Source organism: Rhinopithecus roxellana, chromosome 20 (genome assembly GCF_007565055.1).
Source record: "Rhinopithecus roxellana isolate Shanxi Qingling chromosome 20, ASM756505v1, whole genome shotgun sequence".
Taxonomy (NCBI): Eukaryota; Metazoa; Chordata; class Mammalia; order Primates; family Cercopithecidae; genus Rhinopithecus; species Rhinopithecus roxellana.
This window is the reverse complement of record NC_044568.1, coordinates 78,337,253-78,362,691: the sequence shown is the minus strand read 5'-3', so window position 1 is coordinate 78,362,691 and position 25,439 is coordinate 78,337,253. Positions and strand designations below refer to the sequence as shown.

At 51.0% G+C, this 25,439-nt stretch overlaps 3 protein-coding genes and 1 long non-coding RNA gene across 20 annotated transcripts in view; 1 reads left to right on the top strand and 3 right to left on the bottom strand.

The window, feature by feature from the left end:
* Positions 1 to 876, bottom strand: part of CLEC16A (C-type lectin domain containing 16A) — a 239,121-nt gene extending 238,245 nt beyond the window's left edge. For 3 of the 5 annotated variants that reach the window (XM_010370239.2, XM_010370240.2, XM_030925089.1), the window contains exon 1: positions 567 to 865. In XM_010370239.2, the coding sequence (XP_010368541.2) occupies positions 567 to 646 (80 nt within the window). In that variant the 5' untranslated portion in view covers positions 647 to 865. Of the gene's footprint in view, positions 1 to 566 lie in introns of all 5 variants that reach the window. The other 2 variants (XM_010370242.2, XM_030925091.1) reach the window with 2 other exon arrangements.
* Positions 838 to 16,867, top strand: DEXI (Dexi homolog). 3 transcript variants are annotated; one of them, XM_030925092.1, is made up of 3 exons: positions 838 to 1,060; positions 3,107 to 4,194; positions 16,204 to 16,867. In XM_030925092.1, exon 2 carries the CDS (start codon positions 3,251 to 3,253, stop codon positions 3,713 to 3,715), a length of 465 nt encoding a protein of 154 aa, XP_030780952.1. In that variant the 5' UTR covers positions 838 to 1,060; positions 3,107 to 3,250; the 3' UTR covers positions 3,716 to 4,194; positions 16,204 to 16,867. The 3 variants fall into 3 exon arrangements, with proteins under 3 accessions (XP_030780952.1, XP_030780953.1, XP_010368546.1); XM_030925093.1 differs by having other exon boundaries at positions 3,107 to 4,313; XM_010370244.2 differs by lacking the exon at positions 838 to 1,060 and having other exon boundaries at positions 3,309 to 4,194.
* LOC115895237 lies at positions 7,633 to 12,854 on the bottom strand. The gene is made up of 2 exons (XR_004055434.1): positions 10,531 to 12,854; positions 7,633 to 9,710 (listed from the first exon to the last, which is right to left on the bottom strand). It is a non-coding gene; the product is annotated as an uncharacterized LOC115895237 (long non-coding RNA).
* A 2,765-nt stretch (positions 16,868 to 19,632) lies between the features above and the next one.
* CIITA (class II major histocompatibility complex transactivator) overlaps positions 19,633 to 25,439 on the bottom strand; it is a 60,611-nt gene continuing 54,804 nt past the window's right edge. For 10 of the 11 annotated variants that reach the window (XM_030925079.1, XM_030925082.1, XM_030925080.1 and 7 more), the window contains 4 exons: positions 22,336 to 22,419; positions 22,095 to 22,178; positions 21,271 to 21,367; positions 19,633 to 20,733 (listed from right to left, as the gene is read on the bottom strand). In XM_030925079.1, the coding sequence (XP_030780939.1) occupies positions 21,292 to 21,367; positions 22,095 to 22,178; positions 22,336 to 22,419 (244 nt within the window). In that variant the 3' untranslated portion in view covers positions 19,633 to 20,733; positions 21,271 to 21,291. The remainder of the gene's footprint in view (positions 20,734 to 21,270; positions 21,368 to 22,094; positions 22,179 to 22,335; positions 22,420 to 25,439) is intronic. The other variant, XM_030925081.1, reaches the window with a different exon arrangement.

Genomic DNA, 25,439 nt, shown 5'->3' with positions numbered 1-25,439 from the left:
AATAATCTGTTCTTTTATAATAATTAATGGCGTTTATTGAGCAATTGTACTCGTTCTGAGCTTAACGTTCATTCTCTTATCCAACCAACCCTCAACACAACGGCAGGAAGCAGGTGGTGTCACTCTACCCATTTTACAAGTGGGGAACCTGAGGCCTAAATTCACATAGATAGATTAGGACCCAGATCTGCCCGACTCCAGGACCCAGACCATTGACCCCTAAGCTGTTCAGCTTAAGAAACACCCCGCCAGGAAACTTGGTGGACACCGTCAAGAACAAAGTCTGTGTCCATAAACTGAAATCGCATCCTCTCGCTTTACAGGTGGGGATACTGAGACTCAGAAACTAAGCGACTCGTCCAAGGTCACACAGCCAAGAGCGACGGGGTCAGGGTTCGAACCCAGGCGCCCTGACTCCTGAGCCCTCGCTCTTAACCACCACACGGGCTTCCCCGGGCGCCCTTCGCCGCCGCCGCTCTCACGCCTCCTAGAGCCCGGACCCGGAACTCGGAGCCCCAGTCCCCCTGTCCAACCCCGCGGCCTCCCGCTACGCCCCCCACACTCACTTGAGGTGGTCCAAGGAGTGGATGTTGCGGGAAGACTTGCCATGGCCCCCGCCCACCCAGCTCCGCGAGCGGCCAAACATGTCGGCGGCCCCGACCCGTCTCTCGTCTCACGGTCTCATGCCCGACTAGCCGAGCGGCCCAGCGCCCGGGGCGGCAGCACAAGCAAAGGATGCCGCGGCGGAGGTGGTGGAGGAACCACCAGCCGCCTTCCTCCCCGGCCCACAGCCCAGCACTGACATTCAGCCGGAACCGGCCGTTCGACCGCCGCGCTTTACGGCCGCCGCCGCGTGGGGTGCTGGGAAATACAGTTCATCCGCGAGGCCTTCGGCGACAGGACTCCGCGAACGGACTACAAGGCCCTGCGTGCATCGCTCAACCGCGGGCCTACGGCCATCCAGAAAAGGCCGGGCGGGAGGAGGAGCGACCCGGAGAATCGTCCCGGTGGGCGGGAATTGGAAGCTTTGGGCGCAGTCCCGGAGAGGGAATCGGCAAAGGTGGGTCAAGGAAAGTCACCACATAGTAACAATTATTAGGGTTATAATAAGATTAAGAATAGTATTCCTCATGCGCGTCCGTGTGAAGAGACCAGCAAACAGACCGTGTGTGAGCAATAAAGCTTTTTTAATCACCTGAGTGCAGGCGGGCTGAGTCCGAAAAGAGAGTCAGCGAAGGGAGATAAGGGTGGGGCCGTTTTATAGGATTTGGGTAGGTAAAGGAAAATTACAGTCAAAGGGGGGTTGTTCTCTGGCGGGCAGGAGTGGGGGTCACAAGGTGCTTAGTTGGGGGGCTTTTTGAGCCATGATGAGGCAGGAAAAGGAATTTCACAAGATACTATCATCGCTTAAGGCAAGGACCGGCCATTTTCACTTCTTTTGTGGTGGAATGTCATCGGTTAAGGCGAGGCAGGGCGTTTGCACTTCTTTTGTGATTCTTCAGTTACTTCAGGCCATCTGGGCGTAGACGTGCAAGTCACAGGGGATGCGATGGCTTGGCTTGGGCTCAGAGGCCTGACAGTATTGGATGGTGTATACTATGCAAAGCCACTGTCCTGAGGGCTTTACATGTTAAGGTATTTAATTTTCACAACCATCCTATGAGTTGGATACTATTATCAAACCTATTTTATCATCACGGAAAGTGAGTCACAGAGAGATTGACTTACCCAAGATCATGCAGTTAATAAGTGGCAAAACCAGGGTTCATATCCATGCCCGCACCCTTATTTTTCATTCCCTTTATAAACAAAATGACACGAAATAGGTAACAACCTTATTTGTCCTGACAACCTTTTCCTTTTTCCACTTCAATTAAGTGTGTGTGTTGGAAAAGCCTGCAAGCAACAATGCACCAAACTGAAAATTTTGTACTTCCAGAGGATTCCTCTGGTCTTCACCCAGAATCCATGCTATTTCCCAAAGTACCACATTAAAGTGAAAAAGGAAACACCCAACTTTCTGCATGAGCCAGAATATATCTAATTTCTCCCCTGGATTAGAAGTAGTAAGTTCGATGTGGGCAAGACTTCTCAAGTTTACCATCCATTCATTCATTCAGTCACTTCTATATATCATCCTTTTTAAAGGTCTGCTGTGTCCCATTAACTCTGCTCAAGAAAGAACTGAGCCAGAGGCCAATGTTCTCCCCAGTGCCTAGCACAAGGTTTGGCACATAGTAGGTGTTTAAAAAACATTGGTAGAGTGCATGAATGAGTAAAGGTTTGTTTCACCTTCAGCAGTTGGAGAAATGGATAAGAGTGGAGAGTTAACGGTTTGCCCTGTAATTCATATAAAGTGGGGCAAGACAAAGTCAATGGAGCAAAAAAAAACAGGATGCCTCCAAAGAAACACACCCAGGCTCAGAAATGTAGGCTCCCTGGGCTCGTATTTTTCATCTGTAAAAAGTACGCACATACACACTACACTGCCTTGTGTGCCTCCGATTAAGCAGTGCATGTAAAATACACAGCTCAGTGTGGCCTGAGATTTAAAGGTTTCTTGAACTGCTTTGGAAGGCTCTTCGGGCGAGATCATGTTTTCCTGAAAGACATGCAATGGTTACCCAAGAGCAGGGGGAACCAGTGGGTGGGAGAGACTCACTTTTTTGTGTACTTCAAGGTTGTTTGAATGTTTAGCCATGTGTATTATTGCTTTTAAACATGATTTACAAAGTAAAAAGAAACAAAAAGCAACCTTATGGTTGGAGATCTGAACTACTTCGGAATCTATTCAGGTATTCCTTAACTCTAGGATGCAGGTTTCCTAGTGGGCAAGGCCTTCCAGCAACCAGAGTTTGGAGAAGCGAAGGGGACACTGGTTGATCACCATGAAAACTGGCGCTTTGGGAATGTCCAAGATTTTCAGGGCAACTGTCCGTCGCCCCTCCCCGACCCCGCCTCCTTTCAAAGGAGAAACGGAGTCCCAAAGACGCATGCAGCAAGGTGCAGCGGAAGCCCGGATTTCCTTCGGCTTTTGAGGCCTTAGCATTGTGTCTAGGTTTGAATTGTGTTCAATCTCTTTCCCCTCCCGCTGTTTGATATGCAGAGCGAATCTGATTTGAGATCTGAGCGCAGACCCGAACCAGGAAAGCAACTCAGATGCGAGCGCTCCGAGGGGCGGAGCGAAGCGGTACCCGCCCCCTGGCGGCCCGGGCCAGTCAGCGCGGGCGTCGAGCCGGCCAATGAGCGTATGCAGGGGCCGGCCGGGGAACCAGCTAGAGGCCGCTCGGGAGGCGGAGCTCCGAGCGCGACCCGGAGGGAGACGCGGTGGCCGCAGCCATGGGCGCTGGGCCTGCGGGGGGGCGCGAGGACCTGCGGGGCCGGGCGGGAGAGACAGCTGCCGGGACCGGCCCTAGACGCTGAGCCGCGGTGGGATCCCCGCCGGCTCTGCGAGGCCCTGCGAGCGCCAGGGAGGCGCCTCGAGGGAGCCGGGCAGCCGCCGTCCACTTTAGGGGGCCCCGTCTCGCCGTCTGGGCGGTCGAGAGGGCCTTGGGGGCACATCTGGGGGTGCGGTGACCCGCCTGGCGTATTGCGGGGGTCAGGGCGCGTTTGCCAGGGGACATCTGGAGCCCGGCGCCGCCTCTGTCGGGCCCCAGGGCACCCCTGGATGGCTGCGCTGTGCCCTCGCCGGCCGCCCGGGCGCCGCAGAGGCTGAGTTCGCCGGGATCGCCGGGCCGCCGCCGCCCTTACCACCCGCTGCATGCTGGGCGCCCGGGTCGCGGCCCACCTGGACGCATTGGGCCCCCTGGTCCCCTACGTGCCGCCGCCACTGCTGCCCTCTATGTTCTACGTGGGCCTGTTCTTCGTCAATGTGCTGATTCTGTACTACGCCTTCCTCATGGAGTACATCGTCCTTAACGTGGGCCTTGTCTTCCTGCCCGAGGACATGGACCAGGCGCTCGTGGACCTCGGCGTACTCTCCGACCCCGGCTCGGGCCTTTACGATGCTGACTCGGAGCTCGACGTCTTTGATGGGTACTTGGAGTAGGGTCTCGACTGCCGTTCCCCTCTTCCCTGGAGCCGCAACCCACGCCCTGGACCAGCCGCCCAGATCATGCCGCCGCAGCTGGTTGGGGGCACCATCTGGACCGAGATGGTTCCCCAGGAGGAGATCCTCCCCTGCCTCCGAGGCCTGTAAGTGCCGTCTCTGAACAGGATGAGGGCGGTCTGGGGCGCTGGCAAGGGAGAAGGAGACATCCTCGGGCCGGATACACACCCCTCCCTCAGGCTTCTCCTCCGTTCACCTCCTCCAGGTATAACTGGATGCCAGGAATGGCCAGACCCCTCTCAGGTCCTTCGTTTGGGCGGGAAAGCTTCCCCCAGCAAAGGGGATAGTTGGTGAAAAGGAAGGGGACCCCGAGACTAAGTTACATTTGGGGTTACCCTGTGACTTACCCCCCAAAGCTTATGGAAAAAGCCTTCGCTCCCAAATCTATTTGAGGAAGAGCTGTCAGCTCCTCCCCCAATCCTCATCCTGGCTTGATGATGACCTTGGCTTTTGGGGGATTCTCGGTCATCCTAGAAGGATAAAGATTTAGGGGTGTCAGAAGACACAGGGAGCCAGGCACGAATCATATTTGTACTGTGGCCCTTGGGTGGCTGGGTGGGGATTAAGTGCAGGGGCTCCAGGCCAAGGCTGTGAGAGGAGAAATCTCAAGCAAAGAAGCCTGTACTTCCTTTTGGCCTTGGGTTTGCTGCTATTTTGGAGTCAGATTTCAGGGTGCCCCAGCTCATCAATTCTGCAGCTCAGAACTGCAGGGGCTGCCAGTTTTGTAGGCTCCCTTCGCAGAACAGGCAGACACGGAGCTGGTGCGAGGGCTCAGTTTGTCTGCAGTGTTTGCAAGCACTCAGGGGGCTCTTAGGTCCTCGGGAGAAGGGACCACAGGGTCATTGCACAGAGATGGTCAAGTCCTGTCTTTGGGGCTGTGACGAGGGAGCTTTGCATCCAGCATCCAACCCACTGTATATGTGAGAGGTAGGGAAATGAAGGTCCAGGGAGGAGTAAGACTTGGTCATAGTGGCCAGGAAGAGAGGCAGCTGGACTCAGTGAGAGAGAACACATGACCAGATACGCTGTCAGGCAGCCTCCGGGACTGGTGAGGGTCACAGGGCAGGCAGGAACGCCTTGGCTCAGCCCGAGGCTGGACAGTACTGGAGTGTCACTTGGCACAGGGCCTAAGTGGCAATGAAGAGGGGATGCTGAGATATGGTGAGCAAGGGCTCCTTTAGGAAAATGGACACCAATGCATTCACCCCAAGCAGACTGAGTCCACCCCTCTCCTGCATTACCTGGCTTTGCCAAGACAACCAGAGGTGTCTTAGTTCAGTCTTCTATAACAGAATACCAGAGGCTGGGGGACTTAAGCATTTATTTCTTACTGTTCTTATAAGGGCACTAATCCCATCCATGAAGGCTCTGCCTTCATGACGTAATCACCTCCCTAAGGCCTCACCCCCCAGTATCATCATTTGGGATCAGGGTTGCAACATATGAAGTTTGAGGAGACACAAACATTGAGTCTGTTGCAGATGGTGGTACAGGGTGGGGTAGGACCTACTGGCAGCATAGCTGGGTGCAGAGGGCTCTCCTAAGGGGTCCACAGTGAGATTTCTTTGAAGAAAACTTCTGTTGAGCTCAGTAAGATCTTAGCAAGAGCCAAGTGCCAGGAGGGGCGTGTGCCAGCTGCTCTGCACACCTCCCCAGCCTGCCTGCCTGCCTGCCTGCCTGCCATCCATCCGTTCTTTTACGGAACAAATGCTTTTTTGTTCAGTACAGTGCCTGGTGAGTGAACACAGTGAGGAAGACAGACCCAGCCTTGGCCCTTTGGCACTTGGTGAGGAAGACTAGTAGGAACCCAAACAAGAAAATCAGATTTTTTCGGAGCTATGAAGGCAGGCAAGAAGGATGTGAGCTTCCCTGTCGTGTTCACTGCCGTGTCCTCAGCACTTAAAACTGTGCCTGGCATCTAGTAGATGGTCTCTGCAGGTGTAGACATGGAGTAAAACAGAAGTGAAACAGTAGAATAGAGATGGTGGGCTGCTTTAGCTGAGGGGTCATAGAAAGGCTCTCTAAGGAGATGATGCTTTTGAGCTGAGCCTTAATTCGATAGAAGGATCTAGAGAAAAGCAGTCCAGGCTGAGGGTGCCTGAGGGTCCAGTAGTGCCAAGACCTTCAGGTGAGAGAGAGTTGGTTTTTCCAGCAACCAAAAGGAGGCCCATGTGGCTGGAGAACAGCCCCAGGAGAGGTCACTGAGGTGGGCGGGAGCCATACATGGAGGACCTGGAAGGCCATAGCCAAGAGCAATGGAAAGCCATTGGAAGGTTCTAGGCAGGAGATGACACAATCACATTCCCATTTTGTAAAGATGACTCTGGCAGTTGTGGACAGAATGAGCTGAGGGGTAAGAGGGGAAGCAGGGACACCACCTCAGAAGCTGTTAGTTGTCCAGGCCAGGCATGACAGAGGCTTGGATGAGGGGAGTTTAGTGAAGATAAAGAAACATGAACAGACTGAGAACAGCTCTCAGAAGTAGAACCTATGAAATCCATTCAAAATCTGTACTGAGCATTGATTCTATCGCACTCCTGGGTCTAGGCCCTTTGCATATGCACTCATTCAACAGACTTTGACCCTGCCTGCTCTTCTGCCAGGCCATGTGCTAAGACCCTGCGATCCCAAGATAAATCCCTGTCTCCAAGCCAAGCACTTGACTTTGAAGCAGTGTAACTTGGTGAAGAACGTCTTATTTTATCTCTTTATCACATCAACAGAAACACTTCCCCTTCCAAATGAAAACATTGGCATATTCTGAACTAAAAACTGAATCCCAAATGCTTCGACATATTTTGCAGCAAACGCTGTTTAAGCAGAAACACCAGGAAGTATCTCTCAGGGACACCCTTTCAAAGCTCTCGGGGTGTCAGGGCCTGACCCTGGGAAGTGGGGAGGCCTGGAGAAGTGGTGGAAGCCATGCACAGCCTTCCCCCCTCCCCACCCTCAAATCCAAGCCAAGGAGGCCTTGCCTCCAAGTGCTGAGGAAGCTCAGAACCCCGGGGTATGAGAGGGGTGGCTAGCAGCAGGGAAGCTGCCAGGAAAGACCTCAAGATGATCTGACCGAGCCTCATCTCCAGGCCCCTTTCCATAAACAGGGGAATGCTGGTAGTCAGTCCTGTTTTTTCTCAGCCATTCTCATGTGGTCACATGTGTTTCCCACATGCCAATCCAGGAAACAGTGACTAAGGGCAAGGGGCATGTCACGCAGTGGGGTCCAGGATGAGTATCAAGATGAACAGGTGCACCCACTTTTGCTCCCTCTTTTTTTTTCTCTTATGTGTGGACCCACATAATTCAGTTCTTCAAACACTTGCTGAGCACCTACTTGAGGAGGCAGTATTAGGGTCATGGGTAAGAGCCAGGGCCATGGGTTCACATCCCAGGGTGGCTGTGACCTTGGGCATGCTGCTTAACCTCCCTGTACTTTGGTTTCCTCTTCTAGAAAATGGAAATAATGAAAATCTCCCTTGTTGTGAGGACTAAGTGAGATATACATAAAGCACTTAGACCTCCTTGTATATAGTAAGAGATGTTTTAATATTAACCACTCGTATTCATAGTCAGATATAATGGAAAGCGTGTTATACCCATGCCCTTGTGGATGTAGAAACCTGCACCTATACTCGTGCACGAATATTTATATTCCATGAGCAAAAGAGAATAGGCTGCCTGAGTGCCAGGGAGGTCCAAGTCTAGCCTAGCTGGGGGGGACTTCCCACTCTGCCTTCGCAGCCCCAGGACCCTCAGGAGACCTTTCTTGCTGCCCTGTGGTCCCCAGAGCACCAGAACTCTGGAGAGCCGGCTGTGTGGTTTTCCTAGAGTGTTAATTGTTGCCCAGGAGCAGGGAATGGGGAATCAGGAGCTCCCTCCTTCCCAGGAGAAAGGGCTGCAGTGGCTGGTCTGGGAGCCAGGGAGAGTCCTCACGTCCCAGCAGTTCTGGTGCAGAGGCAGCTCAGTTGGATTATTCGTCCCAGTTCCTAATGAAAGTGAAAGGCCCTGGTACCTGCCAGCCCTCTCTTGGCACACAGCGAGCTGAAAATGCAGAGACTGGAGAACATTGCCACCAAAGTCAGCTTGTCCTGGTACAGCTCAGATTTGGAGCTGAGGGTTATCAGATTCATTGGTCTATCTTATTCCAGGATTTACTAGGCTTCAGTTACCTCTCGACTAGGAACCACAGCTGCTCCTTCCTAACCTGGTCCCTCCTTGCTAATTTGTGGCCTATGCTATCAGCAGAACCCCTGTGCTGGACATATAGCTGCCCAGCTCAGAAACCCAAACCTTCCGCAGGGACACAGTCAGATTTGAGTTATGGGAGATCCCACAGGCAGGGGTCAGGGCGGATGCAGGAAACCAGGCCAGGAAGCTATGGCTGTCATCTAAGCAAGAAACAGACAATGGTGACACAGGGAGACAAGTGTGCCCCCAGGCTGGCCACCTCTCCAATTCTGCTCCTGACATGAGGCTCACCCGGAAGATCCTTGGCCACAGGGTACATTGGTGCCAGCTGTGTCTTCAGACAGGAGAAAACCCCAGTATGTGTCTCAAAACAGTGAGATGTCAAGGGCCCCACTCTCTTAGCCCTGCATTATACAAACTGGAGATTTCAGCCAAGAAACAGGCAGGGTCTGCCCCACTTACAGCCCGTGTGTCTATTTTGCTGAACTAAGAAAGTGAGGGCTCCTCTCAATTTGGATATTCATATTTCTGGTGTATCTGCTAGCTTTCCTCCCAGAACTTCTGAAAGCATAGACTGCTTTGGGGAAACCTAAGATCACAATAAAAGTGGCAGACATCTTTTTCCCCGTCTCACAAATCAACGGAGGCACAGGATGGGGAAGTGGCGGCCGAGGGAACAAAGCCAAGGAAGACTGCCAGCCCAGTTCCCTGGCCACAGCACCGAGAGTTTGAGGGGTACCCCCAGTGAGGGTTCCCCATCCCCGACTTTGGAATATCAGCTCATAGTTTCTGCCAAGCCTGTGTCATACACACTCTTGCTCCTTTTTCCTGAATAAAAAAATTAAAAAATAGTTTCACACATGCAGAAAAGTTGCAAGAGCACAAGGAATGCCCACCCAAATTCACCAATTGCACCAATTAGCACTTTGCTCATGTACACGCGCATGCCATTCCCTGTTTGTATATGCATGCCTGTGTATATGCACACACGTGTATATGTGTAATTTTCATAAGCATTTGAAAATGGGTTCATTATGCACCTTTACTCCTAAATAATTCAGTGTTTATTTCCTTAGAACAAGGACAAATTTGCATAACCACAGCAGGGTTGTCAAAATCAGCAAATCTAGTATTAATACAATATACAATCCTATGACCAATCTCATCTACAACTTTATTCAAATTTTATGGAGGCTGAGGTGGAAGGATCACTTGAGTTTAAGACCAGCCTGGGCAACATAGTGGGATCCCGTCTCTACAAAAAGGAGAAAAAAAAAAATAGCCAGGTGTGGTGGTACACGCCCATAGTCCCAGTACCTCGGAAGGCTCAGGCAGGAGGATCGCTTGAGTCCAGGAGTTCAAGGCTGTAGCGAGTTATTGCACCATTGCACTCCAACCCGGGCAACTGAGCGAGACCCTATTTCAAAAAAAAAAAAAACCAAAAAATTGTCCGAATAGTGTCCCTGAACAATAAAAAAGAGAGAGTTGAGGTCCGGGATGCAATCCCAGATCAACGTATGCATTAATCTCAAGCCTTCTTCAGTCTGGATCAGCTCCTCAGTCTGTCTTTATCTCTTGTGACATTGACATATTGGAAGAGTACAAGGCTGGTGTTTTGTAAACTGTCTCTCAATTTGGGTTTGTCTGATGGTTATATTCGAGATTGGATTCAGATGAGGCATTCTTGGCAGGAATCTTGCAGAAGTGAGTGTGCGTCTTCAGTGCATCTTACCGAGAGGCACGTGCCATCTGTCCCCTTTCTGGCAACGTTAACTTGGATCAGTTGGTGAAGGTGGTGTCTGCCAGGTCTCTCCACTGTCAAGTTGCTATTATTCCCTTTATAATTTGCAGTTTAAGATGAAATGCACTAGTTTTAGTGCTTCATTCGTAAAACTACTTTTTTAGGTGAATTTATTTTAAAAAGAATGTCTGTGTCACTAAAGAGAAAACCATCATCACTTGGCATGGATAAAAGTCCTAACTGCCAAAGTCATTAACTTTTGGCCAAATACCAAAGCCAGCTAAAGACACAGGGCCTTAGCCTGCTGTCTTTTTGTTAAAAAGAGATTAACAACTGTCAGGTGATAAACATAAAATACACCAGCACCAAAGTGAACTTTCTCCTCTAAATAATCAAAAGGATTGACCAAAAGCTGAAAAGCAAATTGCTTGCTCACTATATGTGATTCCTTGTGACTTAGGGTCACCTCCCTGTACCCTCTAAAATTGTTGCTTACATGCTTTGCAGTTGGACACATCTTGGTTTAAATCCCAGCTCCACCAACACCTCAGACTTCATCTCCTAAGCTTCGGTTTCCTTCTCTGTAAAACAGGGATAATGGTAGCACCTGCCTAAGGGCTTGTGCAAATTAGATTGGGATAGTGAATGATGTATAGTCGGTACTTGCTTAAAATTGCTTAATGAGTGACGTGGTCAGTGTCAATGGTGTGTCAGACCCTTAAGGGGCTCTAGCCCAGGAAGCCTTCCCCCTTTCCTTGGGCGCCCCTCCTCCTGAGGATTGGTTACCAAGGAGGGTGTGTCTGTGTGGGCAGCCTTTGAGGTAGCCCAAGTGCAGTGATAATTGGTACCCAGCGAGTCCCCAGATGATGCTGGTACCCTCACAGCTGCTATCCCAGGCCTCAAGCTTGGAGTGGCGGGGAACTCCCTCCAGGGTAAGGCTTCGTTTCTGGGAGTCCCTCCTGGCAAGGGGCTTGGCTGGGTGGTTAAAAATAACTGCCTCTCCCACATCTCCATCACTTGCCCCAAGCGTCACCCTGTGAAGCCACCAAGGAGGGTTCCATTAGACAAGGGAGGAAACTGAGGCTTGTAGAGGTTCGATGACTCACCTCAGATACCCATCTATGAGGTGGCAGCATTGGGCTCCTGGCCACACCGTCCTGATGCTTCCCCCAGTGAGGTGCTCTGCTGGAGGCGTCCCAGGGCGGCAGTGAATACGCAGCAGCGGATCAGATCAGCTTTCAGGGGCCCAACACCCCCTGAGCACCTACTGCTTTGCCCTTTTAACTGGCACCAGGCTCAGTTGTACAGGCCAAGGGTATCAAGCTAGAATTCATGGTTCCATTTTCATTGTATTTTTAGCCTTGCCTTCTGTGTATGATAAATTCTACTGCTTTGGGTGTTATATAGTGACATAAATGATCTTTTTTTAAAAATTGGAGTTTAAAAAGTGCATTGATTTAAAATACTAAGTAAATAATAGTCCAGGTGGTTCTTGGATGTGGCAGGACCTGGAGGGAGGCACTGGGCAAATGCTGTCCTTCCAGAGGCCTCAGGGAGTCTTGGATGTGGCCAGCTGGAGGCATGTGGTAGACCAGGCATCTTCACAGAGCCCACTCCTGATCAGCTTTGGCAGCCAACATGCAAATCAGAAGCCAGGTTTGAGAAAGTGGTCATCATTTCTCTGTGACACTGGCTTTCCTCAGGAACATGGACCTGTGTAGAGACGGGCAGCTTCTTCCGGCCACTAGGAGACAGCCAGACCCCAGCCATGCCTTCATCCTGAGATAAGGTAGAGACCCTCCTGCCACATAGCCTGTCACCAGGGTGGAGGATCAGAGTGGCTGCGTGAGCAGGGGAGGGTGCCATCTGTCTTTAGCCACTTTAATTGATTGTTTTGGTACTTGAAGAAAGGAATGAGCAATGGGTTTCTAGAAGGCAAAGTCTTTGAAGGAGGAAAAGCATTACTGCTCTCAGGAGGCCCCCAGCCTTGAGAAGGTTCCCTGCCGGTATTGGTTTTTACCTGGGAACAGGTAGGGCTAAGGAGGGAAGGAACCACCACGTACTGACGCCTCATGTGTGCTGGGTATTGCCAGGTACTCCACGGACACAAACAACCCCATGCGGTGGGCATTGTCCCCTTTTCCAGAAGAGGAAACTGGCGCAGAGAGAGTGGGTGACTTATCTGAGGTCACACAGCCAGGAAGGGGCAGAGCTACAATCAGCACAGACAGGCTGAATCCAGATCTCACACCATTTGCCCCGAGGAGCAGGACAGTGGGCAGCTGAACTCCAGGAAAGAATCCCCTTCTACCACTTTCAGAGCCTTGCCCACCAGTGCTCGTAAAATGCCAGGGCCATCTTCTTACTTAAGCCACATCCTGAACCAGGCAGCTTCTCTGCAGAGTTATTGAGCTGAGACATTGCTTCACAAAGTGGATCTAGTACCCAACTGTCATTCTGACTACAGAAACCAGCCAGCCAGCCAGCCACGTCCTCTGTCCAGCTTTGGGGAATGGCCTAGAATGAAGGGTTACAGTTTCGGAAAGGGGGAAAAAAATCTAGTGGCTGATAACTTGTGTGCTGTGCTCTAATGATGTCAGAAGGTTGGAGAACCTGCTGCCCTGGGTTCTACAAGCTGCAGCTCTGGGGTGCTTTTCAGCCTGGGGCTCTTGGTGCCTTAGAGCAAACTTGTCTAACCCGTGGTGCGACCTGCAGGCTGTGTACAGCTCAGGACGGCTTGGACTGTGGCCCAACACAGATTCATAAACTTTCTTAAAACCTTGTGAGATTTTAGCCTGGCCAACATGGTGAAACCCCATCTTTACTAAAAATACATAAATTAGCCAGGCATGGTGGCATGCGCCTGTAGTCCCAGCCACTCAGGAGGCTGAGGCACGAAAATTGCTTGAACCTGGAACTGCAATGAGCCAAGATCATGCCATTGCACTCCAGCCTGGGTGACAAAGCAAGACCCTGTCTCAAAAAAAAAAAAAAAGAATTTTTTTTGGTTTGTTTGTGAGTTGTTTTTTTGGTTTGTTTTGTTTTGTTTTTTGATTTTTTTTTTGATTTTGTTTTATTTTGTAGCTCATCAGTTATCATTAGTGTATTTTATATGTGGCCCAAGACGGTTCTTCCATTGTGGCCCAGGGAAGCCAAAAGATTGGATACTCCTGCCTTAGAGAAAAGGGATGAACCTGCAGTGCCGAGTGGTTTCGGCTTTGGGATCAGGCCACAGGGGTTCAAATCCTGGCTCTGCCATTTATGAGCTGTGTGGCCTTGCACAGCTTGCTTAACCTCTCCGAGCTCCATGTGAAATGCAGGGATGATGGTCCTACTTGGCCCCACCTCCTAGAATTGTTTTTGAGGAATAAGTGAGTTAAGACATGAGTTAGAGTAGTACAAGGTGAACATGAAGTAAATGCTTCATAAATGTCAACTGTTGTCACGATTTTCTTTTAGGGTTTGCCAAGGCTGCCATTGCAAGACCCAGGAGCAAAGGGGTTGATCTCTAATAGCCAAAGTGGGTGACAGATGAGAATTGAACTGTGTCCCAGGACATCCTCCAGCCCTAGATATAGAAGTCTGGGATCACATCCCTGTCCTCGAATCACTGTGTGACTTCAGGCAGAGGTCACCACCCTCTCTGGACCCTTCTATTTTCTGTTGTGGAGTGAGTGGGACCAGCTGGGATCAAAGCCCTCAAACCTCATACAACACTCAGCAGCTTTTCCTCTGTCTGCCTGTTACCTGAACTATTAACAGTTTTCTTTAAATTGGCTCCTTTTAAAGTGAAATGTTTTGAAAAGAGAAACTTTTGTGTTTTTGAGACAGAGTCTCACTCTGTCACCCAGGCTGGAGTGCATTGGCATGATCTTTGCTCACTGCAACCTCTGCTCCCCCAGCTCAAGAGATTCTCTTGCCTTAGCCTCCTGAGTAGCTGGGACTACAGGCGCCTGCCACCATGCCCAGCTAATTTTTTTTCTTTTTTTTTTTTTTAGTAGAGATGGGGTTTTGCCATGTTGGCCAGGCTGGTCTTGAAATCCTGACCTCAATTCTCCATGTTGGCCAGGCTGGCCTCAAACTCCTGATTTCAAGTGATGCACCCGCCTTAGCCTCCCAAAGTGCTGGGATTATAGGTGTGAGCCACTTTGAAAAGAGAAATTATATTACTACCAGAAATGGAAACTTGGCATCACTTGCTGTAAATAGAAGGTAACCCTATAGATAAACACAGTGAAAACAGGAGTGTTAGTAAATTCCACGTGTAACCCATTCAGACTGGAGATTTGCACACAAGAGAGCAGCTACAGCCAGACTAGCGCCTGGCTAGGACTGTTGGGGATGCTGTTTGTGGTCACAGGATTGGGAGAGGAGTGAGGTCCTCACTGAATGATTCCATCTTCTCCCTTTTTTTTTTTTTTTTTGAGACAGGGTCTTTGTCACCCAGGCTGGGTGCAGGGGCACAGTCATAGTTCATTGCAGCCTTGAACTGCTGGGTTCACGCAATCCTCCTGCCTCAGCCTTCCAAGTAGCTAACACTACACCATGCCTGGCTAATTTTTAAATTTTTTATGGAGACAGAGTCTCACTGTGTTGCCCAGGCTGGTCTCAAATTCCTGGCCTCAAGTGATCCTCCCACCCTGGCCTCCCGAAGTGCTGGGATTACAAGCATGAACCACTCTATCCAGCTGATTCCATGTTCTCTTAACACCCCGTCCACACAAATCTGAGATGGGCTCAAGGATGACAGCAGGCTTTGGAGATCTCTGCAGTGAGCATCTGTGCGGCTGAATCTGAGTAAAGGATTCTGCTCCGGGCTCCTGGCCAGCAGGTGTCTCAGGAGCAGCCTGGTGGAGGGCAGTTATGGGGAGACATTAGCTATGCCTGCACTTACAGCCTGGGAGCCAAGCAGGCTCTGGAGGCAGAGAAAGGCCTCAGCAAAGAAGGGCAGGTCGACCTGCAAGGAAGAGTGAGTGGAGGGAATGGGGCGAGGCACCCACAGTCTCTGCTAAGGTCTCATGGCACTTAGCAGGGTCCTCAGCCTCTGCTAAGAGCTCAGGAAGTGGTAGCTGCTCTCATTCAGACTGTTTCCATCGTTATTATGAAGCCAGTGCCAGCTTTGCCTCTCATAGCTGTGCATCTTTAGGCAGGTTACTTGGCTTCTCTGAACCTCAGTTTTGTATCCTATACAATGATAAGAACCTGAGTTTCTTATCCTATACGATGCATGGGTCTCAATGGAAACAGTTCCGCCCCCTTAGATCAACCTTGGAAATAGGGTAGGAGGGCATTTTTAGTTGTTACAGTGACCAGGGATGCTACTGGCACTTAGTGGCCTGGAGCCAGGGATGCTGCTAAATACTCAACGCCCGGAACAGTCACTCCACATCCAAGAATTGTCCTACCCCAAATGTCAATAGCACCCTGTCAAACACCAATACATGCCACATGTTTAACATACAAGTTCTGCGAGATGTTCAGTGAAGTTTGCGGAAGGGATAGTCTGAGCTGGCAGATGAGGCTTGGAATCAGCAGGGCTTGAGGGGGCTGCAGAGGGGTTGGGCATGGGAACACGAGGTGCTGCAGAGACACTGGCACCCAGCTGGGCACATAGAGAAGGCAGTGGGAAACGGGGACTTGCCAGGGGGTCAGGCCATGGAGATGATGCTGCGTCCTGAGAGAAGGAGCCAAGTGGGGCTGCTGAGTGACTTGGCTGTGGCCAATGCCTTCCTGTAGGTTGCAAAGCATTTTTCCGGGCAAGGTGGGAGGTGTTGCCAAGCCCTGCCCACTACCCAGCGCTGGCTCAGCTGGCCCAGAGCTGCAAGTCAGCCCTCAGACCCTGGGTGACTCCCGAGCAGATTACACCAGCGTCCCTCCCAATAAACAGAACAGACCTTCCTCTCTCGTGCGACACTGCGCTGGTTCTCCAGCCCAGGGTCTCTGAGAAATTAGGCAAATTCATTAAAAAGAGTTTTAATAAAAATTGCAGAAAGACATTTTCAGCCTGAGTCTGGGGCTCCCAGTGGTTCCCCAAATTCAAAGGATGGAGGAAGACTTCCCTGCCCCACCCCAAACCTCCTGAGCCTCATGGATTGGTCCCCATCCCCAGCCAACATGGTGGCAGGGTGGGGCTTCCATGCTAGTAACCCCCCTTTTTCCTTCTTGTTAGGCCTGCTCCCCTCAAAAGCTTCGTGCCAACAGAGAGGTTCCTGTTTGGACCCAGGAGAGTAGAAAAGAGATTGGGACTGAGTGCTGAGGTTGGGAAGGCACCTGCTCCCACAGAAGTGGGAACGCAAGGGACGTCCCAAGACCTCATCTGCCCGCAGCGTCACACCGATGGCCTGGCCTTGGCTTCTGATTATTTGCAGCTGCGATGGAAGTTTACAGGAACCCAGCCAGTGTTTGCCTCCCTGCACTTCACCCCGGAGCGCACCTACTTCCCCCACTTCACCTTCAGAGAGGACGCTTCAAACTGCGGACACACGCAAAAGCAACTCCCAGCTCCGTTTGATGTGAGTTGAGCCTTCAGGCCAGCTGGGTTTAGCCCGAGGCTGGTCTCAGATGCAGCGGCTGTTGCAGGGAGTGACTCAGAAGAAAAAGCTGAGGAAGCTGTCGGCGGCTGAGGGTGGGATTCTCGCTTCTTCGTTTCAGGTTACTCGTTCTTCAGCAAGTTGACAAAACAGACATCATGCTGGGGAGTGCCGCATTACTGCCCTGGCTGGAAAGGCTTTTCTGAAAGTATGAGTGTTGTGCCTACTTAATTCTGATAAACCTGTTTAAGCAATACTTAGGAGGCTGACTTCTTTGGATTAAAAAAATGTATGCAACTCCAACCCCTGGGGCCCTGCCTTTTTTTTTTTTTTTTTTAACTTTGAGATTTGGGAAAGGAGTTCTAGGCAGAACCTTGCGGTTGACAAATAGCAGAAGATAAAGATCTCCCAAGTTGGAGATCCAAAGGGTTTCAGAGAGTCTGCCCCAGTTGGGCTGGTGTGAGAGTCCCAGGCTGGCCCTCTGCCCCACTCCACAAGCCAGGGACAGCATTTGGAGTGTGGTGGGAAAAGCCTGAAGGCCAAACTAGAAACCAGGCCTGAATCCTGTAGAGGTGGCAGTGGGTATCCTGTGCCAGGCATGTGGTAGACCTTCATTAAAGATATGGGGGGAAGGCCTTGGCACAGTGGCTCATACCTGTAATCCCAGTACTTTGGGAGGCCAATGCGGGCAGATCACTTGAGGTCAGGAGTTCAAGACCAGCCTGGCCAACGTGGTGAAACCCCACCTCTACTAAAAATACAAAAAATTAGCCAGGGGTAGTGGTGCACACCTATAGTTCCCAGCTACTCGGGAGGCTGAGGCAGGAGAATTGCTTGAACCCAGGGAGGCAGAGGTTGCAGTGAGCTGAGATCGTGCCACTCCAGCCTGGGCAACAGAGCAAGACTCTATCTCAAAAAAAGGAAAAAAAAAAAATTGGAAAGATTAAATGAATGAGTGGAATTGGGTCAGCTTGCAGTTTCATGGAATACTAGCAGTAATTCTCTCCAGTTTGCAGAGCACTTGACTTCAAAGCACCTTCCCATACACACCGAGTGAAGCAGGGTACAAATGATTAACCCCCTTCTACAGGTGAGGAGACTGAGGTGTGGGAGAGTGGAGGCGGCAGAACTCCGGGGAGAGACAGTTGTAGCGCCACTTGCCCTCATGCGATGCTCAAGAAAGAAAAGCTACGAAATCTGAAAAGAAGACATTTGAGAGGCCCAAGGAAAAAGGTGAGTGTGAGGAGGGAGACATTTGCATGCAGAGAGAGGCCTGAGAGGAAAAATGACCATTTGGAAGGTGCACGGACTTACAATCCACTGGACGTGGAATTACACCATCATGCCCTGATTCCTCTCAGCACTGCTCTACCACCTGACAAATGGGGTTCAGGGCACTTCCAGTACACTGTGCCTGTGCCTGCAGAGAGGTCCTCCAGAGAAGTCAGGAGTCCATTCCTTTATAGGAGTGTGACTATAAGTATCACTTAGATCTGTGACATGGAGACAGTAATTTATCCACACTTAATGATGACTGTGTGTTAACGACAAAAACATGCCCCTCTGGGTTAAAAGGCTCCACACCAGCACTGCCAGCTTGGCAAGCAGAACCCAGACTGGTTTGCAGCCCCCGTGTTCCCCCTTGACCAGGTGCCTTTGTCAACTGTACAGACTGGCCAACTTCACCTGGCAGCCCTGCCAAAGAGTTTTTTTAATTTGCTAAAATATAAGACTCACCAGGGCAGGAACATCTTATTCATGACTGTGCACTCAGTATGTATTTGTAGAATGAATAAAGCGAAGTTAAGATCCACGCAGCCGGGCCTGGATCCCTCAGACTCTCTTGACACCCACCTCTCAATTGCTGGGGAGAGGAGCAGAGCTTGGGAACCAGGCTGATCCTGTGAGCACTGGGGCTGGTGAGCTGGAGCTGAACAGGCAGCTCCCACTGCCACCAGGAGTAAGCTAAGCTGTCTTGAATTGGGGCTTCTGGGCAGATTATGCCCGAATGGAAAGCAATAGTTGTGCTGGCAGCTCGCTGGGTAGAAAGCGGAGCTGCCAAGTCCCTTTTGGGCTCACTGCAGCCAAGGTGGGACTCCATCTGTGCTAAAAACCAGCTCACTCCCAGGACAGAGCTGTGTGGCAGAGGCAGAGGCAAACATTCCCCTTGGTACAGCTTTTGGTGCTTCAACCTTTCTCATCCCCAAGCAATGAATTTTCCACTGAATTTTAGGAAGCCACAAAGAAAAATCCTCTCAGAAAAGAGGACTTGAGTCAACGTGGGCTCTGGTGTGAGTGTGTGTGTGTGTATGTATGTGCACACATGTGCATGAGACATGTGGTGAAAGGAGGGTGGGTAGGAGAGTAGCAACCCTTGTCACACTGGCCAACACAATATGGCAGAAGTGGGCTGGGTGTGGTGATTCACATCTATAATCCCAGCACTTTGGGAGGCTGAGGCAGGAGAATCACTTGAGGCCAGGAGTTCAAGACCTGCATGGGCAACACAGTGAAACCCTGGCTCTACAAAAATAAAAATAAAAATTAGCCGGGCTTGGTGACTCACACCTGTAGTCCCAGCTATTCGGGAGGCTGAGGTGGGAGGATCACTTAAGCCCAGGAGGTTGAAGCTGCAGTGAGCCGTGATCATACCACTGCATTCCAGACTGGGCGACAGAGCAAGACCCTACCTCTTAAAAATACATATATGTGGCAGAAGTAATACTGTGTGACTTCTAAGGCTAGATTATGAAAAGTGGTCTCTCTCTCTCCCCTCCTCTCTCTCTCTCTCTCTCTCTCTCTCTCTCTCTCTCTGTTTGGGATACCCTCCAACCTAGCCACCATGCTATGAGGAAGCCCAACTAGCCCACATGGAGGGGTCCCAGCCAACTGTTCCTTAGTGGAACCGAGGCCCCCAGCCAACAGCCAGCATTGCCTGCTAGACATACAGGAGAACGAGTCTTCAGGTGACCCCAACCCAGCCCTCAAGCTGCCCCACCTGACACAGAGTAGAACAGAAGGAGCTGTCCCCACTGAGCCCTGCTCAAATGACAGATGTGTGAGCAAAATAAATGTGTGTGTTGTTTTAAGCCACTATGTTTTGGAGTGGCTTGTTATGTATTAGATAACCAGAGCAGTGGGTACCCCAAAATGGTAACAGGGTATGAACTCAAACCCTGGACCTGCCTGTGACATTAAGAGACATTTATAATGTAGTGAAAAAAGACACAGGAAATGAAGCTGTGCTTCCAGTCTGTACCCCTCTCACCACCCCATTAGTGTCCCATTAGCTGTTTCCCTGCTAGGGGCCGGTGCATCTGGCCAGGCCTAGCTTTGGCCTTGGCCAACAAAGTCAGTGCATTGAGTCCCACAGACAAAAGCAGCTGCCACAGAAGCCCAGCCTGTTGCAATGTGGGGAATTAGTAGGCTGGAGGTTGCCCATCGTGTCTTCTGAGTGACTGGTGTGCCCTGTCAAGGTTTCTGGTCGGAGAGCAGGGTGGAGAAGTACTTTCTCCATGGCTGGGTGCGGTGGTTCATGCCTGTAATCCCACCACTTTGGGAGGCTGAAGTGGGCGGATCACCTGAGGTCAAGAGTTTGAGACCAGTCTGACCAACATGGCAAAATCCTGTCTCTACTAAAAATAAAAAAATTAACCGGACGTGATGGTAGGTGCCTGTAGTCCCAGCTACTCCGGAGGCTGAAGCAGAATTGCTCGAACCCAAGAGGCGGAGGTTTCAGTGAGCCTGGATCGTACCACTGCACTCCAGCCTGGGCAACAGTGAGACTCTGTCTAAAAATAAAAAAAAGAAGTACTTTCTTCCCAGGGTGGCAGGGGCCTGGGCAAGCAGAATGGGGCTGCCTCCGTCACTCTCTCTGGCCTGGCCGTGGCCATCCGCAATGTCCTGCAGGGAAGGCCTCAGGGCTCCTGGGTGGACCGCAGCTGCCACCAGGCATCCATCCAACTGGACGCTAAAGAAGCCTGGAGCCGGGTCTGTGTCTGTCAGCAGAGCAAGACATGGTTCATTCCGCAGTCGGGCAGGGGCCAAGCCTGAACCAGCAGGGGCCGGGTGCCAGGATGCTGAGGCTCATGGGATACAGCCTGGAGAAGAGCTGTGTCCACAACTACCCAGTTCAAGGTCCAGCGTGATCGGTGTTCTCAGAGAACGTGCTGTAGGAGGAGGAGACAGGAGAGGGGTTTGGACACTCTAGGAGGGGCAGCTTGACACCTGGGAAGGGTGCTATCAAGTTGGGGAATGGGAGGGGCAGTGGGAATGGAGGCGGATGTGCGGCACAGTGCGGGGAGCACAGCGGTGGGGCACAGCAATCTTCATAGTGAGGGGCAGGAAACTTGTCAAGCAAGTTCAAACCCGGAGCATCAGGGCAGCCACCAAGCCAAAACAGCAGCTGGGAAGGCTTGGAGTCCCCAAAGGAAGCTCTTCTAAGCACTGAGGCTGGGGGATGTGGATGGCCCACTTTCCTGTCCCCTGGTCTCTAAGCCTGACTACAGGGATCAAGCTCGCAAAGCCTGGATGACAGCTCCACCGAGCCCAGGGTGGAGATGGGGGGATGTCTCTGATGATGCAATCATCCAAGGGTGGTGGCCCAGCCCCACCTGTGTCCCACCCCCGTTTTATGAATGCCACGTTCACAAGGACACTGCCCCCAACCCGCTTTGGCTCTCCCCTTCCAAGCCCACCCTGGTTACCCTGTCCAGAGCACAGCTGGATCATCTCAGGCTGATCCGTGAATCCTGTTGTTGCAGGTGTTCCTGGACACTGAATGGGATGGTGGGCGTCCACATCCTGCAAGGGGGAAAGGGACACAGAGCCAGGTTAGAGGAGAGAGGGTGGTCTGGGGCTCTAATGACAGCTGCCTCCAAATCCCTCTTTCCACCCAGCCTAGAACCTTGGGTACTTTTCCCCAGCAAGATACAGACCGGTGTGGGTCATGGGGAAAAGTAGAAGCCTAGGAGGCCCGAGATTCCTTTATGGTTCTGCAACTGACTTGCTGTGTGACCCCAGAAGGTTAGTTAACTGCTCTGTGCTTTATTTGCCTCATCTGTAAAATGGGTCTCATAAGACCCACCCTATGTGTCTTAGAAGATATGAGTGATTGTGGAGATAAAAGTGCTTTGAAGGAATATCACGTAACCACTATTGGACGTCATGGTGACTTAAGAGATGAACCATATGAAATTGCCAATTTTACAGGTCAAAAATGGGTGGATGTCAGCAATTTCATATGGTTCGGCCTAATATAGCATTTATTGAGTATTTTTGTGTGCCAGCTACTATTGTTATAAGAGCTTTGTAGGGCTTGATTAGTTTAAGCCTCACAAAACCTCTTGGCTGGATATTATTACCATCCCCACTTTACAGATGAAGAAGCTGAGGCCAGAGGGAGCAGTGTCTGCTCACTCAGGGTTGCAGACTGGTGAAGGGAAGAGTGTGATTTGAGCTCTGGGGTCACACTGGGCCACACGCCTGGGGAGTGAGTTGTTCTCCACCCAGCAGGTTTGCCTGGACTTACGCCAGCGTCTCCACGTGAGGACACTTCCGAAGGCTGGCAGCGAGCTGCTGGGCCCCGGCAGCCGTGAACTTGTTGTACTGAACGCTGGCAAGAGAAACTCACTTGGGGCCTGGCTCTTGGGACTCCCCAGCTCCAGACCAAGGCCACCCCCACACCCAACCCTTCCAGGACACCCAGGGAGAGACCCTCAGTGTCCCCCACCCCGGATTGAGCCACCCACTGTCCAGACTCCCACACTCACTCCATCACCCGGAGGGACACCATGTCCGGAAGCACACGAGCCAGGCTCTCGGCTCCCATGTCGCAGATGCAATTATTGTACAAGCTGTCAGAAACAGAAGGGAAGGGATTGGAGGCCCGTACATGGTCAGCCTTCCAGAAGCCACCACCCCTAGGTTCCAGAAAAAGCCTGGTGCCACCATCCCTGGGGGAAGGGACCAACATTTATTGCATAACAGAGCCTGGCATTGTGCCAAGTACTTACATAGACCATATTAGGATGGTTCCCATTTTCCAGATATGAAAATAGAGGCTAGGAATGAATAAGTGACTTGCCCAGAGTTTCTTTCCCCAGGTCCCACTAGTCCTCTTGTCCAGGGCTGTGGTGATTGCTTCTAGGGTCTCAGTGTCCCCTGCAGCCTGGAGGTCAGCCCCATGGGAGTCACCACCTACTAGGATTACTGCCCCATTTTAAAGACAGGCAAACAAAGGCCCAGAGAGTTGAGGCCATTTCTCTGTGGTCAAACAGTGAGCCCAGGAAAACAGCAGGACTAAAAGGAGGTCATTTCTTGCCTTACTGTGTGAAAACTCCCGGGAGAACGACTTCCCAAGTTCAAATCCCAGCTATGCCTCTTACTGCCTCTGTGACCTTGGGCAAGCTACTCAACTCTTTTGAGACTCAGTTTGCCCATCTGTGAAACGGGCATGATTGAGTCATTGTGGGGAGGAGTAAATGAATCAATGCTGGCATAACATTTAGAATATGCCTTGGTGCCTAGAATGAACTAAATGTTAGCTATGGTTCTGACTACCTCACAGGAACATTGGTGAGGGTCACATGAGTCAACGTAGAGGGCATGACCAGCACTGGGGGCAGGAAGAGAAAAAGCCAGTTACGGGGCCAGCTCGAGTTTCTGTGGCGTATTCACAACCAGTATTAGTAGCAGTGAAAATAGCATGATGAGTGTCATTGATGCCAACTTCAGCTGTTTACCCAACACCAAGCAGCCTTTTAACAGGCCAGGTGCTGCTGTGGGTATGATTTCAGGGCCATGACTTTGCCATGATTCAGCCTCAGAGCTGCCTTGCAGGGCTGCATATAAAAGCAGCAGGTGCGGTGGCTCACGCCTATAATCCCAGCACTTTGGGAGGCCCAGGTGGGTGGATCACCTAAGGTCAGGAGTTCAAGACCAGCCTGACCAACATGGCAAAACCCCGTCTTTAATAAAAATACAAAATTAGCTGAGCGTGGTGGCGCATGCCTGTAATCCCAGCTACTTGGGAGGCTGAGGCAGGAGAATTGCTTGAACCCAGGAGGAGGAGGTTGCAGTGAGCTGAGATCACGCCATTGCACTCCAGCCTGGGCAACAAGAGGGAAACTCTGTCTTGAAAAAAAAGAAAAAAAAAAAAGCAGCGGGTTTACACTGCTGCCAAGTGGATTCAGACTAAATCAACTCATATCACAGGTCGGCCGCTACCAGTGCAGAAACTAGATGGGGGTTTTGCAATCACTGAACTCTGGAGACCCTTCCTCCACCCCACAGGGAGAGTAATCTGACCTTATTTCATCGATGCCAAGACATATATGTCACCATTTGAATGTCATTGAGATCAGGATGTGTCTTATAACGAATAGCGTGTCACAGCTTGCATTTTGGCCTAATGCTGGGGTCTTACAATGGATGGCCTCTTAGATTCCATGAAATACGATGTTTCTTAAAGTATAAATCAGTGCAGGCATGGTGGGTCACACCCGTAATCCCAGCACTTTGGGAGGCTGAGGTGGGTGGATCGCTTGGGCCCAGGATTTCAAGACCAGTCTGGGCCACATGGCGAAACCCTGTCTCTACTGAAAACACAAACATAGCCTGGTGTGGTGGCGGGCGTCTGTAATCCTAGCTACTCGGGAGGCTGAGGCATGAGAATCACTTGAACCCAGGAGGCAGAGCTTGCAGTGAGCCGATATCATGCCATTGCACCTTAGCCTGGGCGATAGAGCGAGACTTGGTCTCAAAAAAAAAGAAAAAGAAAAGAAAAGAAGAAACGAAAGTGTAAATCAGATCAAGTGTCACCTTCACAGGCCCACCTGCTTTTCCATTCACACTGAAAAAACTGCAAATGCCTCTCAAAAGCAAGACCCACATCTCTCTGGTTCATGCTTGTATCTTTAGTTTTTAGCACAACTGTGAACCAGACAGATTCTATTTTTGCTTTTGAGTTTCTTTGCATAGCAAGAAGTAAGCACCTACATAAATAAAATATTGTAAAACAGTGATTCATGCTGGGAAGAAACTAACAAGGCTCAGGAGGGTACAGGACCCAGCTACTTGGGAGGCTGAGGTGGGAGGTTCGCTTGAGTCTAGGCAGTTGAGGCTGTAGTGAGCCATCATTGCACCACTGCACTCCAACCTGGGTGAGACCCCATCTTCAAATTAAGTAAGTAAGTAACCAAGTAAGTAAGTAAATAAATAAATAAAGTGGCCGGGCATAGTGGCTCACGCCTGTAATCCTAGCACTCACTTTGGGAGGCCAAGGCAGGTGGATCACCTGAGGTCAGGAGTTTGAGACCAGCCTGGCCAACATGGTGAAACCCTGTCTCTACTAAAAATATAAAAACTAGCTGGGCATGGTGGTGGGCACCTATAATCCCAGCTACTAGGAACACTGAGGCAGGAGAATTGCTTTAACCTGGGGGGCAGAGGTTGCAGTGAGCTGAGATCATGCCACTTCACTCCGGCCTGGGTGACAGAGCAAGACTCCATCTCAAAAAAAAAAAAATTAAAAAATTAAAAATTAAATAATAAGGGACCAAATGCCATCTTTCCTGGGAATCTGACTCTGTCCTCAGTAAATGCAGAGCTCTGGCGAAGAAGAGAGAAGTTTCTCCCAGTCTGGCGAGTGAGAAGAGCTGGTAATGCTGAGTTGGATGACTGGGGCTCTGGTCCAAGCTCAGTCCTCTCCTTATCTCTGGGACCACACCAGGGCCTGGCTGGAAGTCACTCAAAAGCAAGAGGTGCTATGCCAAGGCCTACCAGAAGGTGGCAGTAAAAGCACTGACCGGCATGTGAGTGACAAGGCCAGGGCAAAAGCTGCCCGTGCTGGTTAGCCTTCCAGAAGCCACCATCC

Coding starts and splice junctions, on each gene's coding strand:
- DEXI (XM_030925092.1), top strand. CDS start 3,251: ATGCAGGGGCCGGCCGGGGAACCAGCTAGAGGCCGCTCGGGAGGCGGA.